Source organism: Chiloscyllium punctatum, chromosome 2 (assembly GCF_047496795.1).
Source record: "Chiloscyllium punctatum isolate Juve2018m chromosome 2, sChiPun1.3, whole genome shotgun sequence".
Taxonomy (NCBI): Eukaryota; Metazoa; Chordata; class Chondrichthyes; order Orectolobiformes; family Hemiscylliidae; genus Chiloscyllium; species Chiloscyllium punctatum.
This window is the reverse complement of record NC_092740.1, coordinates 13,910,432-13,927,973: the sequence shown is the minus strand read 5'-3', so window position 1 is coordinate 13,927,973 and position 17,542 is coordinate 13,910,432. Positions and strand designations below refer to the sequence as shown.

General features: G+C 39.6%; 1 protein-coding gene across 3 annotated transcripts in view; it reads left to right on the top strand.

Moving 5' to 3' along the window:
- Window positions 1–14,544, top strand: part of LOC140494518 (lateral signaling target protein 2 homolog) — a 225,080-nt gene extending 210,536 nt beyond the window's left edge. For all 3 annotated transcript variants that reach the window (XM_072593784.1, XM_072593802.1, XM_072593793.1), the window contains one exon: window positions 88–14,544. In XM_072593784.1, the coding sequence (XP_072449885.1) occupies window positions 88–219 (132 nt within the window). In that variant the 3' untranslated portion in view covers window positions 220–14,544. The remainder of the gene's footprint in view (window positions 1–87) is intronic.
- The last annotated feature ends 2,998 nt before the right edge of the window (window positions 14,545–17,542 follow it).

The window sequence follows — 17,542 nt, the reverse complement described above, 5'->3', positions numbered from 1 at the left end:
TCAAAATTGTTATGGGAGTCTCCAAAACTTGACTGTTAACCAATTTCCTTTTCCTACACAAAGTTTAAATGCCTTTTCATTTAACAGATCTTCTGCTCACGTTGCTCTTCTCATTCTGCTCCCTTACCTCGATACGGCCAGATGAAACCAGTCCGGGTCTGCACACACTGCTACATATTCCATGTGACACCCTTCTACAGTGACAAACCAAGCATCTGATAACGCTGAGTGAACTGCCTGGTTCTGGCATGTATGAACTAGCTCAATAAGGTTGCAACTGATGCTGGATGCCAGCAGCGGGATGTTTATTTTGGCATTGTTTATTTTTAGTTTAGAATGGAAATTTGGATAAGCTTTCCTTAGAGGTAGTTCTGAGAGAAGCTGCAACTCGAAGTAGAAATTTTTGTACTGACCTTTTTAAATGCATTTTGATAATGAGCTGCTAAAAGGAAGCGCTGAGCTTCTATTGTTGTTCCACTGTAGTATGGTCTTCCACAAATTTGTATTGAAATTATAAAACTATCCTAAACTGAAGGAAGGCACAGCAGGGTTGGTGAGGGTTGGCAGAGGAGCGCTGTCTGAAGGGTTTGCAATACTTGATGACCTTCTGTTCCTGTGCCATACACTCCTTATGGTTTAAATGTTGGCTAAAGTTCATCTGATCAGAAAAAGAAATTTTTCAGATATTTGTTGGAGATGGAAAAGTTCTTTTGAAATTCTGATGTATTGATTAATCAAAGTCAGCCATTGTCAGTCATGCAACATCAACGCTACTGTTAAAATTGTTTTGAGCAGACCTCACCCGCTTTGTACATTGTGACAAAAGATTTGCACAATTTTCTTTTGACATTTATCTTATGTTTTTACAGTCCATTTAGATCTCTTATTGTTGAGGAGCAAGTGACGATGTTACCTCCAATGTATTGATGTGGTACATTGGGGTGGCATGGTGACGAACAGGTGTCCACACTGCAAATTTCTTAATCCCAGCTGTGCTGTTGTGGTTAATATTAGGCAAAATGACACCTAATATGGAGGGATCAGAGGGCATCTGAATCTTGGATAATTTGTTCAATACTGCTGCATGCACATTTAGAAAAGGAGAGAAGCATTCCAGTGTGTTTAAGAGTTTTTGAAATTGTACCTAAATAAGGTGGTGTGGCTGTTATGGGAAGCCTTGGGCTGACTTCTTCCCAAATATATTTTTTCTTTAAGGTGACAAGACTATTTATGAGACACATATTGAGCTGAACCAAACAGCTGATAAACTTAATAATCAAATCTGTGGTGACCACATGAGAACATGCTGACGTTCAAATTCCTTCCTCAAATACCCAGAGTAAGCTTCACATTTCTCCCTGAAAGTGCTTTTTTTTTCTCAACCAGGTACAGTCTATGGTGGTTGTTTCAGTAACTCTCAACCAAGTATTCACTCTTCCTTTGTAAAGATATGCCAACTGTTCACTCCTCCTCGCCCCAAGCTCTAGAGTGAGAGAACAATTGTTGTGTCCCTACAGTAGCTCCTACAGCTATGTTAGTATATAATCCCTGGAATTCCTGCCTCTTGTCTCAGGAGTACACTAGCCAGTGCCTTTGCCTAGTAAGTAATTCAGGTGTCCATAATCTGGGTGTTCACTCAATTCTGTTCCACATAATAAACAACAAATCAAGCTCCTTAACTCCTAACTATTTGAAGGATTCTCCGATAACTATCTGGTCCAGATTTTGTCATTGTCCATCAAGTATCGCCAGTGGGAAAACTACTGATGCTCGAAAGAACAGGATTATGGACATAGCAGGGGCTAGGGGAACTACCTCACCAAGCAAAAGGATAACCCATCAGTCGGAAACGAAGACTGGATGGAAGCCAGTTTGATTAAAATACCATAAAAGATATTTTATATGTTGTAAAATAAAACCCTTCACCAATTAAATGCTGAACAACTGTGTTCTATGTTTATACAAAATATAATTCCACCATAACCACCCATTATTTATATATAGGTTCTCTACTTTTACAAGTTAAAGCTCTCTGCTAAAGATTTAGCAATGAAAATGAAGATTTACTATCTCGCCTGTCATTGAAGATCTGAGGAATCTCCAGCATCATGTCTATGATCAAGCAAGAGATCTTGTGCAGACAACTTGAACTATTTAATCCCTACAAATTCCAGAAAACTGTTGTTCTGTTCAAGCCATTTTCCTCTCCCTCTTATGATAGAGTTATAGGGATAGGATCTGGGTGGGATACTCTTTGGAGGGTTGGTGTGGACTTGTTAGGCCAAAATGGCCTGTTTCAACACTGTAAGGATTCACTGGTATTCTACTTATGAAAACAAAACATGAGGATTACACTCCTCCTGTAAGTTCCTTGATTTCTCGATTTTAAGTTGCAGTATTTCAACACCTATTCTGCTGTTTCCAAATATTTATTAGGCACAAGTGAGGACTGCAGAAGCTGGAGATTAGAGTTGAGAGTGTGGTACTGGAAAAGCATAGCAGGTCAGGCAGCATGTGAGGAGCAAAAGCCCTTCATCAGGAATGAGGGTCAAACATAGATTTTCCTGCTCTTCAGATGTTGCCTGACCTGCTGTACTTTTCCAGCACCATACTCTTGACTCCAAATATTTACTGTCATTCTCAGAAGTCACTATCACATTGACCACTGCAATCTGTTGTTTCTTCATTAAAATAAAATCCAGTTTGCAGAGGTGGCCTTTTTTGTCCTTAAGTTGTCCAACTATATTCCCCTATATACTGTGTTGTAATTTGGCAACAATTTTATTGTGCCTCTTAATCCATGCATACTTGACAAATGGGCAAAGACGTGAAATGTGTGCTCATGTTTCTAACTTGGTGCCTCATCTCCTGCACTCTTCCCGGGCATGTCGGCTGCCTTGTGATAATGTAATCTTTCTTGGGTACAAATTACAGCTTAACATCAATCCATTGATCAGTCTCAATGATTTGATTTTGTGTGCTGGTCGCATCTAAGAGCTTGAGACTGGATCATTTTTAAAATAATTTATCCCTGTCCCTTAGCTTTTTAATTTAATTCATTTAGCCATCTCCCAATGTCCAGAGATGTGCAGGTTAGGTAGATTGACCATGCTAAATTGCCCATAGTGTCCAGCGATGTGCTATCTAAGTGGAAGAGCCATGGGAAATGCAGGGTTATAGGGTAGTGGGGTGGGTCTGAGTGGGATGCTGTTTGGAGGGTAGGTGTGGACTCAGTAAGCCTGTTTCCACACTAAGGATTCTATGATTCTATTCTATGGTTCAATGCCTCCACTACCGTAATTTATGCTCCGACCAATCATATGTTAACTGATCAGGTTGATCTAGGAGTTTGGCAATCACTCTTGGGGGACTGGTGTTCTGTTTAAGGGTAAGGATCTCAACGTTTTTCAGGATCTTGAGCTCCCTTAAATTCATAACGATGTGCAAGTTATCTTTTACAAACACTGGAAAGAAGCCCTTGTTACCAGATCTCAAGAAGCCTCAAGTGATTCCCTCTTCCATTTAATAGCAATTGGGATTTGTACTTCTAGCTTCAGGAAACCAAATCCTCTCTCCCTATTGCAGGCATATAAACCACCATCTGTTATTTAAGGTGGAAGGTGGAGAAATTACTTAGTAGTAAGATAACTAAGTCAAGATTATGTAAGATATTCTGAGAAGCTTCTGTGAGAATAAGGTTGTCATATGATCTGGGGACAACATGTTCTCTGAAGCTCTGTTTCTTTAATTTGGGCAGAGAGCAACCAATTCTAAATTGGTGACCCAGTTTTCAACCTTTCCAAATCACTTTCTGCAACACCCTTCCACAGATAAATACATGCGTTAAGAAATTTCTCCAAACCGTCCAAGGGGATAAACTTGATTTTTCTCATGGTTCAAATTCCAGCCACCTTCAAAGTTATGTGGAAAAGTCTTACCTTTGTGAACAAAATGGATGTTGATAGTTAACCCAGTATGCTCTCAGAAGTCTTAGATAATTTCAAAGTTTTTACACATCCTGGTATGTGAATTGCTTAGCAGGGCAATGCCACCTGAAAAAATTAGGGCAGAGCAATTTATTCTTTCCTCATGTCGCTCCTGACCTAGCTTCTTCCAGGATACGTAATAGCACGTTCAAAGCTAGAACAATGCATGAGAGTGAGTGTCTTGTTTTATTCTCTTAATTTTAATCAGATTAGTTTTCAAGTGATTCCAGTTGAATTATTAGTATAAAGATCATTGGCTAACTGTATAAATGGTTTAGATAGATTCATCCATTTTAAACATTGATGAACTATTTTGTCAGATGCCTTTGCCAAATTGATAAAGACAATTGTGAGGTTCCTCCTATTTCTTTGTGCTCCCTGGATGATGTCTAGGATTGCTATGTTCTCATTTGAAACTAGAGCCATTGCCAGAAACTCTTTCTGTCAAGGCTGTATTTGAATGACAGCACTAAGCTTCTTCAAGATTTTTGTAAATAAACAAAGCAGAATGGGGCTCAAATTGTCAATATTTTTAAGACATTCCTGATCTTCAGATTTAGGGATCAAGATCATTTATCATTTTCAGGGTCTGGAATTGTGCATGATCTCAAGCATGAGTAAAGACAAGGCAAGCTTGTAGCATCTTCCAAGTGAATGTCTTGGAATCCTCCAATTTCATGTTGACTTCTTCCTCATTTAAGGAGTGCACTAATTCACCCTCCTCACTCTCTGCCTTGAATATTTTAAAAATCAATTGATACTTGCCTTATTATTTGGCACTGACAACCTCAGTGTAAAGATTGGTTTCAAGCTCCTATTTTGAGAGAGTGACAAAGAAATGGCTGGAGTCCCCATACTTTGACGGGTTAACTGGAGTCTTTTTTTATATAGAGTGTTTGAGTTTCTCTGAATTTTGCTAATTTCTTAGTCCATCATCATTTCTTGACTTCCTTCCCTCCACTCTTCAATCTTTTTAAATCATGATTCTTTAACCATTCTGTTCAAGTCGTGTCCAATAAATAACAGGTTAGAGATGCAGTCTACAAACCCTTGTCCCAGCACTCTGACCTCAAGGTCACCTCTTTTACTCAGCAGTTCCTCAGCCTGAGAAGTTTGGCCTTTATTCCGTCCTGACACTTGAAGATACTGGCTGGTGGACTTTCCTGAGCTTGGGCCTACCCTTTCTGGATCATGGTAACCTCATATAGATCCATTTCCAAAATAACATTCCAAGTTTTGTCAAACTGTTGTGTTTGGGCTGTCATGTAGGGTTTCTTTACCAGCCTGCTTTTATCTGTGCTTTTCTAGTAAGGATGCCTGAGATCTTATTGATAAATTTCCATCCCACAAATTGTCGCTCTAACTAGAGTAGTTGGATGATCTCCTTCATCCGCACGTAACCTCTTCTCCCAAGTTTAGATTCGGTTTTGGCTGGCTCTAAGTGCTCCTGGCTATGTATTTGGGAGTGTCTTTGACATTCATGTCACCAAGGCCAATCTTGTATGTAAACTTAAGTACCAGAGCATCTGTAGGGCATTCTGTACAACTGAACTTTTGCCATCACATTTGGTGGAATGACATGCTTTGTGTGGTCTTCACCACTTTTTCTGCAAGAAGCACATAGAGTTCTAATATTCTTAATCTGATGTTTTTTCACAAGATTGTGATGAAGAGTGACTCACATTGCAAATGAAATAACCCATCAAGGGGGTATTGGATTACAACCTCCCTCACATCTGTATGGTTGTATGTTGGTTCTATAAACCATCTCTGTTGTTTCTTCACCAACATCTATGTTATTCACACCCTCACATTTGTATTTGTTATTTTTAGAAGATTCACCCTTAAAATACGGCCTCATGCTCTGTTTGTTGGTCCTCCCCAATCTGCCCTTCCATCACATTAAAGTTTACATTTACCAGAAAATGAGTCCTCAGGGTCTGACTCAGAGATCCACATCCACGTCGGAGCCAGCACAAACTCTCAGGGGTTTTGAATCTATCTTCCCAGTCTGCATGGATACTGGTGGTCTTATTGGCTACTGTGTGACGTTGGTATTTTTCACAGATCACAGCCACAAACAACACTGCAGGAGGCTTTTTCTTTCTCAGGACCCATCCCAACTGGTCTGAAGTGGTATTCAGAAACACCATTCGAAATTCTCTTTGCATTGCCATCGAACACTGTTTGCTATTGTGATCCCCGTGGATCAATGGATGTCTCATGTTCTTTCCTCTTTGGTTGAAAATCACTGCCCCTGTTTGCAACAAAGCCAGCAAGAAGGCACAACCAGCAATGTGGTCGATAAAACATGTAAAAATTACCACCTTGGCAGGCTCCCATCAAATGAGTAAAGTGCTTGACAGAATATGGGCTTTGGCCTCAGAAAAACCCAAGAATCTAGCAGAAATTGATTTTGTAATACAGCAAAGCAATGATCAATTTTGACTGTAATGGAAATCGCTGCAGGAATCCAGCATCTACAGAATAAAATAATTTCAGTGGGAGACCAATGGCTGTAGTGACAGTGAAAATTAAAGACTTTGTTACAGGGTATTACGAGAAAATGACTTGTATTTTTTGTGCAATATGGTCAGTACATCCAGAAGTCCTCATCTATTAGAGGATTTTAATTTCTAACTATTACCTAACTCTCTCCTCAAATATTTGGCTGTGTTTGAAGCAAATATGCCAGTTGGCAGGAGAATTTTCTGACCTGTTTTCTTCAGAATTGTTGGTTACGTCTCAATCTGATCACATTGGGAGGAAAATGAATCTAGAATCTTTCCTCCCTCCCCTCCCCTTTAAATCAAAAACCTGGCATACATTCTCCCAAAGTAACTTAATACATTTCCAACTCAGCATCTACGTTTACTTGCTGATTACAGGCAATGATATTCTGGCATAATATTGTGTGGTTTAGCAATGGGAGTTTGATTGGCACCCACCTTTTTATTCTCTCTTCTTCCTCACGCCACATGAGAAACAGACCAAGCCAATACACTAAGGAAGTTAAAAGTTCAAAGAACACCCTCCTCCCACTGATTGTAGCAGTCAATCTCTTGTCAATTAATCCACAACAAATCCAGATATCAGGCGAGGAAGTCCCATGTTGGGAGAACTTTGTGAACCAAGCGCTCCATATGGTTTTGAAGAGTGTCAGCTTGGTGTGATGCTACCTTTTTCATAAGTGTTATCTTTTTGTTGCTACCAAACCTTTAGCTGAATTTGGTTCAGAGGAAATGGTGGAGACTAGTACAATTGCAACATTTAAAAGGCATCTAGTTGGGTATATCTGGAAGAGTTTGTAGGGATATGGGCCGGATGCTAGTGAGTGGGACGAGATTAGGTTGGGATATCTGGTTGGCATGGACAAGTTGGACTGAAGGATCTGTTTCCATGCTGTACATCTCTATGACCCTATGACCCATTCTTCCATTGCCACACTTAGGGTTCCATATTATTGTTGCTGTTCACCTTTCCCCAGTGCTGTGACTGGCTATAGGGTAACCATGAACATAAACTAACAGTCTGAGGGGGTCGCACTTGTCCCTGCTGTTGAGTGACTTAGGGATAAGGGGCAGATACTGTGCAAGAATGTATAATCATATTATAAATCAACCAACAGCCAATGCTGGAGGTCTGAAACAGAAACGAAGTACTGAAGAAACTCAGCATGTCTGGCAGCATCTGTAGAGAGAAAAAACTCAAAGTTAATGTTTTGGATTAAGCAACTGTTCAGCAGCTGGAAAATAATACTTGTGCTAATGAGGGGAGTGTTGGAGTTTGTGGTGGTATAGAGGAGAGAGTTGAATATTTGAGGTGGTGCCTAGAGAGAGGGGAAAGAAGAGGAGAGGCAAACAGGATTGCTCATGGTAAGCTGGGATGAAGATAAATGCTGACTGGATGGTGATGGGAAATGTGAACAGATGAAAATGGTCTTTTTGTGTTGGGGACAACCAATACAGAACAGATCCAGGCACTGTCTCTTTATTCACTCCCCTTTTATTTGCTCAACCATCATCACCACCACAACATCCCTCCCAAGTCCCATCATCAACATATATATCACTTTTCAGTTCTGATGATTGGATAATTGGATTCAAAATTTTAAATCTCTGCTTTTGTTTCAGATTTCCAGTATCTGCAGCTATTTACAGTCATAGTCAAACAGCATGGAAACAGACCCTTCGGCCCAACTTCTCCATACCGACCAGATATCCTAAACTAATCTAGTCCGACTTGCCAACACTAAATCCTTCCTATTCATATACCCATGCTGTTGCCTTTCAAATGTTTTCATTGTACTAGCTTCCTTTGACTGCTCATTCTATACACGCACACCCTCTGTGTGAAAAGGTTGCCCCTCAGATCCCTTTTAAATCTTTGTATTCAGGTAATCGCAACTGTTTTCTGGCTTTTGAGAGACGAATAAATGAATTTTGGCGTGAAGAAATGTTAAATACTGAAAGCAAGTTGTGGAACATGCCATTAGCATGGTCACATTCAAGACATTCAGCAACCCAGCAGAATCACTGCCTACTGCTCAGTTTCTGAATTTTGAAAGCATATCCCATTGAAAATTATATTTGTAAGCCCATTTACTGCAAGTCTTGCCATTCTGTTCAAAAGTTACTGTTAGGTTCAGCAAGTTGGGTTTCTTTATAAGGGGAAGTTTCTCTGGTAGCAGAGCTGAACAGGTAGTTGTCAAGGAAATAGGATGTCCCACAGTGATTATGGTAACACTCATAATGGAAGCTGCGACCTGATGACTTCTTGTGCTCTGTTTGTTTATTGCATTTGGGACAGCTTTTAGTGCTCTCACATGTTGTACAGATGATCCTTGTCCATCCCTGCTTCCCCATATGCAGACTTTGGGCATGGGTTTCAGCTGGACCAGTTGTCTTTTCCCTATATTTCGTGTTACATCCCAGTTGCAATACTAGTTGTTTCAGTATTAATTCTTGAGTGATAATCTTATTACTTGGTTCTTCAAGAGAACAAAGATATTACCAGAAAAGTCATTTCCCCCACACCCCCCACCTCCTCAACCAAAGCATCCAAGAGGCTATCATTGGATTAATTAGTGACGATTACAGGCAGAGTTAAAAGCCATTTTCAAAACCGCTGCACTGTACTTCATCCATATTCAAATACATGAACAACAAAAAGAAATCTGGCTAGGACCAGGTTGTTGAGCAAAGGCATTGCATCATTTGCTAATTAAGCAAATTTGAATAGAAGGAGATGTTAGTTTGTTGTGTCTGAGTCTGAGCATTCTGGATCTGGATCTTTGAATCCGGTAATTTTTTTTTGTTTAAAAGTGCATCAGTCAGGGAGGGCATTCTTGACCATTCATGTAAAATATTTCATGCAGCTCCAGCTCATGTATTAGTACCTTGATGCAGTTTATAAAATTTCCAGAATACATTTGCTCCTAATCCAATGTTGCTTGTTCTTTCCTATTTTATACTTGATTGAAAGTGACACAAATTCAGAGGAAACAGTATAGCATTTTGATTTTTCAGACGAAATTCATCTGTTACAAACTTTTTTTATTTTCTGTAAGCAGTTAGTTAGATTGATTCTCAATTATTGCATCATCCTAGCTCTTCAGTTATTTTCTGATAATAACTCACTGACAAGCTGACCCTGTAGAAACATCGAGCTATATATTCACTACTGAAACAAGTAGCTTGAACCAGGAAATTCTTTACAGAGCTTTCTTGATTTAAAAAATTCCCCAAATCCAGGGGAGTGAGCTTGGGATAGGGTTAGGGCCCCGAGAAGCAAAGCGCAATTTCCCAAAAGGCCAGATATGTGCCGAAGTTGCTTGGTTAGAAGGTCCACCTTTGTTCTGAGGTTGCACTTCTCCCATTTTCACTCACTCACCCCCATTTCCTTGATGATAAATCATCAACCCACATCATACACTTCATTCCACCTCGTATCTTCCACTTAGCAACTCATGCACAGATAGACACGGGCACATAGCCCTCCACTCGTGAGCTCCCACTCATAAAATCTATTTGAAGTTTTTAAACCACTCAAGCTTTGAATTTCTTTTGGAAACAGTATACTCAGAACCCACATCAAAGTTACCTAATCTATTAAATGACTCTGTAAACTGTAATTTAAACCATGAACTCAGAACCAAGTTTATGTAATTTTAACTTTTGAAGCTCAGCCAAGCATACACAGAGACACCATGATATTCATAAGAATCATAAGAGTTGTACAACAGGAAAACGCACTATTTTGTTCAACTCGTCCATTCCAATCAAATACCCTCAAATCTAGTCCTATTTGCCAGCATTTGGCCCATATTCCTGTAAACCCTTCTTATTCATATACTCATCCAAATGCCTTTTAAATGTAATTGTACCAGCCTCCACCACGTCCTCTGGCAGCTCATTCCATACACGCACTACCCTCTGTGTGAAAAGGTTGCCCCTTAGGTCTCTTTTAAAACTTTCTCCTCTCATCTTAAACCAACCTCCTCTAGTTTTGGACTCCCCTATCCTTGGGAAAAAAACCTTGCCTATCCATGCCTCTCATGATCTTCTAAACCTCTGCGGTCACCCCTCAGCTTCAGGGAAAATGGCTCTCCCTGTGGCTCAAACCCCTTGTGGGGCAAAATCAATAAAGTGCATGAACAGATTTGGTACTTGTTTCTAATCTGTCTGTTGATCAAAACAGTCTAGCAGAGGGCTTTTATAACTCTCAAAGCTATAGCTGGTTGCTTATTTTTTTAAAGATTAAGTATTAGGGTATTTTTAAAAATCTTCATGCTGCAATAGATTTGCAAATGTTAAGTTCCCTTAAAACCTTTTGCTTTACATCAATTTGTCACCCATGCTGTGAGTCTGACCCAGCAGCAGCCAAATTAGGATTTGTTTGAGCTCAACACTTGGCTGAAATGTGTCCGCTAAGTTTGGGTTTCCTGTTCGTGTGAATCTCACTTTCCTGTACTGGTTTAAAAATTGGATCTTTTGGAAATTGGAGAGGGACTTCCATACCCATGTCCCACCTGCCACTTTAAAAGGTCCACAGAGCTTTTCTGACTCTGCCAAAATTCTATTTTAGAAGTTAGTTAATTTTAGTAAGACATGCCTTTATCATCAATACAGATAAATGGATTTCTGAACAAACTTTACCACCAGGCAACACAAAAGTTTGGATTCTTCCACCCACCTTGCAAATTGATCTGTAATGACCAGACAACATTACTCTTTTCCCTCCCCGCCATTTCACGGAATGTGTCTGCTCCTTTGGTCCCTTCAGTTGAGGTTTGGTATGACATACAGATTTTAATGAGTCTTCCTGGATTGTACTGTGCACATTATCAGACGTTGCTGACGTTTAGTGACATCTCTTTGCAGTCACTGCCAGTATTTGCCCATCCTCCCCAACATAGCCTCAACAGATTCTATCGCGCTTTTTTTCCTTAAACTGTAACCAGCATCCGATATTTCTCGTTATTTCTTAACATTCCTAATAATGATGAAACAAACCACATTCACTGTTTCTATCTTCTTCAGAACATTGTTAACCAAAATCAATCATTCCTCTCTTGATTCCAGGCATTAAAAGTTTTCATGTGTTCATGTTCTACAATTAGGTATCTCAGGTTTTCAAAGATAACTTACTAAATTCCGTTAGATATTACATGTCTCAAAATATTCCAGATTGAAACTGACCAGTTCCCGTTCGTATTTAGTTTCTTAAGGACTTGATGCTTCCCAAGAAACTACTAGTCTGTGTATTCATTTTTGCTTTTGGCTGCACGTTTGATGTTGAAATGTTTTGAGTGTTTGAAATCGCAATTTCTACCAAATTCTTTATCAGTCACAACTTGAGACACAATTATGTCAAGGCTTGGTTGTCTTATACAGTCCTTTTTAAATCAGAAATGCAAGTGATCGGAGTCAGTTGAGGATTCTGCCAATCTTGAGCACTTTGTTTCAGAAAGTAACGTGGTCTGACTGGTCAAGGCCAAATCTCTAAAAGGCAAAGTCTTTAATCTCAACTGGATATCGCTAAATTCCAAAACCCCACACCTAGCAATATGGAAGGTGTGTGGTGAAATTAAAAGAAAGTTACCTGAGGAAGAGGAGTAGCCCAAGGCACCAGGTAATCTCATGTTATGGTTTTATTTTGTTTTTAAGAAACTGAAATTTCCTGACTTTTCAAACTGACCTTATTAAAATTGATTGTGCTTTCTCTGATTTTCACTCACATTCCAATTGTCTTAAAACCTTCAAATTTTTTTGTAAATCCTCTTGAGAGCAGAAGAATGTATCTTGTATCTTTTTGTTATTCCCTGTTAAACATTTTCCAGACTGAGTTCAAGTTGAATATCTGCCATACTACAGTTTATCTGTGTTTTGGGAACAACTCAAGCTTGTATTTCAAACTAAAGTCAAAGTACAGTTCACTGTATTTCCAAACGTTTAACCAACATTTTGAACTTCTTTCTCAAACTTCTTTGTCTTGGCCTCATTAGTAGTTTAGTTTCTGTGTGTGCTGGCTAATTGAATTTACTCAAATATGCTCTTATTATTGGTGTTGGAAGGTTTTATTTGAAAGCTTTTCCCAAGTTCCCCTCCATAGCGGGACGAGGGAAGAGGAAGACCTTGCTTGTGATCTTCTTGGTAAGCTATCACCTGTTTTCTTTGCATAGAAGTTGAGTTTTCTGAAAAATAATTCTCCAAAACAGTCCTCCTTTGAACCATTAATTTTGCTGCTGTTATCTTTTTAAGTTTCTCTGTATTGACCAGTAGAGATATTATAACTGAAATGGGAGATGTACCTCCAGTCTATCATGTTGATTGACTTGATTCCCCCAAGGGTGAGTCTTCTGGTTTAATAGAGAAAAAACATTCTATATTCTGATTGCCCCATTCTGTTAACTTTTGGTGATAATCCTCAAGTGGTGCCACTAGTTTGCCAGCAATGGAACTGTTCCCACTCTTGAGCCTCTTAACAATATTTTGGTAAGCTGTAAAACCTTCCATTGACCACCACCCTTCTCCCACTGTGAAAGGTACCAGGTTTCCAAGGTTTGCTGCTTAATGGCTTCTCACTGCTGGTATGAACCCAGTAAGCCTGTGCTGTATCCTTTTCCATCACTCTAGTACCCTTCTGCAATGAAAAGGTATGTCACCTTAATTTCTTCCAACTTGGAGAGATCAAAAACATGTCGGCTTTGCCATAATTGTTTGCTACAGAGTAAAAGGCTTGAAGTTACACAGAGTTCTCGATCCCAAATTCGATAATACTGCAGTCAGAGTCTAATTGACTAAATGCTCATTCCAAATATCACTAAAAGAAACTGTATGTTAACAACAGACTAGAAAGGTTTGTGACAAACACACTTAACCGACCTTATTGTAAAAAGTATCAGAGGATTTTGATGTGTGTGAATGAATCAATTCTGTCCCTTTTCTGAGTTGGCTATCCACTGGGATGTGTACTGCTTTCTGTTATAACTTGGATGGAATACTTGCCAATGTCACCCAGGAGTTATCTACCAAGCATAGTTGTTCTCTCTGACTACAGTCTATTGCAAATTTTCTAATTCCCATTGAAAGACCTTCATAGTAGCAAGGGCTTTTGAAAAATATTTTTATATTTATTCTCATTTAAAGGATATAGGCATTGGTGACTAGGCCAGCATTTATTGGCCATCCCTAATTGCCCAGAGGGCAAATAAGTCAACCTTATTTCTGTGGGTTTGCAGTCACATGTAGGCCTTCCAGGTAATGACAGTAGTTTCTCTTTCCCTAAAGAATATTAGTGAACAAGATGGGTTTTTCTGACAATCAGCAACAGTTTCATGGTCATTGTTTAGACTCTTAATAATGTTGCAGCAAGCAATATGTGCTGCCAGATAATGAAATAAAAGATTATCTCAATTTTTAGAGATATGGTTCAAATATGTTGTGGCCAGATTGAGTGCTCGGGATTTTTTGTTGTGCATCTTCCCTGTTTCCAAACAGAATGAAGCAAGCAGTGAACATTTAGCAAGCTGTCCACTCTCTTGAATGCTATGTGAACCCAATACAATTTTCTTGCTTAATGACCAGCAATGCTCATCTACCTGTTACGTAGGCAATGGCGGATTAGATGGGTCAGCTGCAGTTCAGGCTAATGGCTTATTGAATGCTTCAGAAAAACCACTGACCACACAGTGATGTTATGTGAATTGAGCTTCAAATCTCAGGCTTCACTTGAATACATTGCAATGCATTTTTACTTTTAGAGAAAAAAAACTGAAACAAGCTTTTTTTAAAAGAGTACAATAACTTTGATTATAAAATGCACAAAGTTTGATTTTTCTCTGTATAACTTGAACTGTATTTAATGGATTGTAAACTATTTATTCAAAGCTTTCTCTGATCTTATTTTGTAAATGCTAATACTGAAATTCACTGAATTATAATGCTGTATGACACTTAACTGAGATCTTAAATACAGTAGTTTCATATATGATATAAATTAATAAAATCTAAAGGACTTTGATGAAAAGCACAATAAATTGTACAGTTTTAATGAATTATTGCTGTTTAATGGATTGTAAGAGCTACACTTACTGACTTTACCTTCAGTGTTCAAATAAAATGGTTGATATTTTATATGGATAATTTCAAATGCATGTAGATTTCAGGTGGGATTGAGACATTCAAGATCCTCATTGAGCCCTTTTCAACAAGTGAAGTGAAGTGAAGTGGACTCCTGACTGCTTTTGAATTAAAAGGTCTGATGAAATGCACGACACATCTACACAATGACACAGATCTGAGTTCAAGCAAACATATATCAAAAGAGAAGCTTCTAGCAATGAAGGTTACCTCTGAGTACAACAGGATCTGGACCAGATGGGCCAATGGGCTGAGGAGTGGAAGCTGGAGTTTAATTTAGATAAATGCGAGGTGCTGCATTTTGGAAAAGCAAATCAGGGCAGGACTTATACACTTAATGATAAGGTCCTGGGGAGTGTTGCAGAACAAAGAGACCTTGGAGTGCAGGTTCATAGGTCCTTGAAAGTGGAGTCACAGGTAGATAGGATAGTGAACAAGGCATTTTGGTATGCTTTCCTTTATTGGTCAGAGTATTGAGTTGGGGAGTTGGGAGGTCATGTTGCAGCTGTACAGGACATTGGTAAGGCCAGTGTTGGAATATTGCATGTAATCCTAGTCTCCTTTCTATCGAAAGGATGTTGTGAAACTTGTACAGGTTCAGAAAAGATTTACGAGGATGTTGCCAGGGTTGGAGGATTTAATCTATAGGGAGAGGCTGAACAGGCTGGGGCTGTTTTCCCTGTATCATAGGCTGAGACGTGACCTTTTAGAGGTTTATAAAATCATGGGGGGTATGGATAGGGTAAATAGACAAAATCTTTTCCCTAGGGTGGGGAGTCCAGAACTAGAGGGCATAGATTTTGGGTGAGAGGGGAAACATATAAAAGAAACCTAAGGGGCAATCTTTTCACACAGAGGGTGGTGCGTGTATGGAATGAGCTGCCAGAGGAAGTGGTGGAATCTGGTACAATTACAGCATTTAAAAGGCATCTGGATGGGTATATGAATAGGAAGGGTATAGAGAGGTATGGGCTGAGTGCTGGCAAATGGGACTAGATTAGGTTAGGATATCTGATTGGCATGGTAGAGTTGGACCGAAGGGTCTGTTTCCGTGCTGTATGATCTGTGTTCGAACTCTGCTCTGGAAGTAGTGAATAAAAGGTCACGTCTCTGAAATGGCTGTTGATGGAAAAGGAAAGCCATCCATGTAATCTAAACATGGTCCCCAGTGAGCATCAGTTAATGGTGCGATTATAGCTTCAATTAGAAAGCTTGCCAGAGTGAAAAGGGACTGTCACCTGGTGCAACAGGGGATTCTTGTCTGAGGGCAGGGGTGTCTGAGATGTCCTGTTCCTGTCTTTTTGGATTTTCTTTCAGTGAGGATTTAATAATGGATGAGAGGATGAATAGTCCTGTGCTTAAATGCAAGTCACTAACATTTTCATATGAAAGCAATACAGCTTAAAGAACTTACACTTATATAGAGCCAGTCTGTATCCAGTTCTCTTCAAATATTGTTGCTGTCAGCCGGAATGAACAAGAATAAATTGGGAATCAAGTTCGGTAGGGGCTGTTTGCTACCCTGAACACAAGACCAAAAGCTTTAAGAGTTGGCCATTCAACCCATCGAATCTGCTTCACCATTCAGTGACATCATGGCTGATCTGCATCCTTAATTCCACTTTCCTGCCTTTTTCCCCATATTTTGCCTCTCCTTCAGTATTCTTTTTTTCCCTAAAGTGTAGCCATTAACATAATTGAATCTGGTTCTGCAGCTTCCATTATATGGATTGTTGTACTCCATTTTTGTAAAGACATTGTAGCTTACCTGTAATCTTGAATTCATGTCCCCAACCCCACCTCACCCCACCCTAGACTATCCTCAGGGTCATGTTCACAGGAATTGAATGGAACCACAGACTGAGTCCTGCTGCTCCGTCTAACCTGTCTTAAACTATTATAGGATATCCACCCTCACCTCTGTCGTTATCCAGGGGTTGGTGGGAGACAGGGTGCCATCAGGAGCTGACTGTAGCAGGAGCTGATACCCTTGGATTGTTCACAGGTGTGTCATATTGCTTCTGTTGGATAAGGTACCCACTTCATTTATTGTTTGGCTAAGAGCAAACTCTAGAGACTGTTCAACCTTTAGGCCTTGCCTGATGGTGCTAGCTATCTTAACCTGTTAAGATTTGTTTTTTTTTAAACCAAGCTTCCCATCCCCCTTGTCACAATACAATTAACTCTTTGTCAGGATACAATTCTGTGAATGCCAGTCACTCTGGAGATGTTTGCTGTTTGTGTGTCATCACGACTGAGGCTGAAGGAGTGCATTCCATCAGTGTTTGTGTGAGAGGTACATGCAGCGACTGAAGTTCCTATGTTCTGATGCCCATTCCCTCCTTGGTGGGTTTGGAAGGAGTTGTCTTGGAACTTTGCAGTACATTTTATAGATGGTACATGCTGTTGCTCCTGAATTTTTGTTGGGGGAGATGGTGGCATATTGGTAATGCTGCTGGGCAAATTATCTCAAGGCCCAGGCAAACACTGGTAGATTTTTATTGATGGAATTTACATTCTGTAATATAAAGTCATTTAAGAGCGACCATGACTGCTAATGTCTATTGTTGTAAAAACTCACCTGGTTCCTTGCCTGGATGAGTGCAGCTCCAACAACACTCTGAAGCACCCAGCCCTAAGCCAAAACTCGATTGGCACCACATCCACATACATTCACTTCCAGCCCAGAAAAAAAAGATTAAATTGCACCATCATCCTGATTTCTCAGTTCTCAAATCCCATTGACTAAGAGAATAAACTATAGGTCTAGACTCAGACACATCACCCCTGTCACACCTACCACTGTCAACAAATTACAGTGCAAAAACCTATCCTGATTACAGTACACAAACATATTACAGTTACAGCGCAGGCGTTCAGTTTAGTGTAAAACATAGTCAAGCACAATGGGAT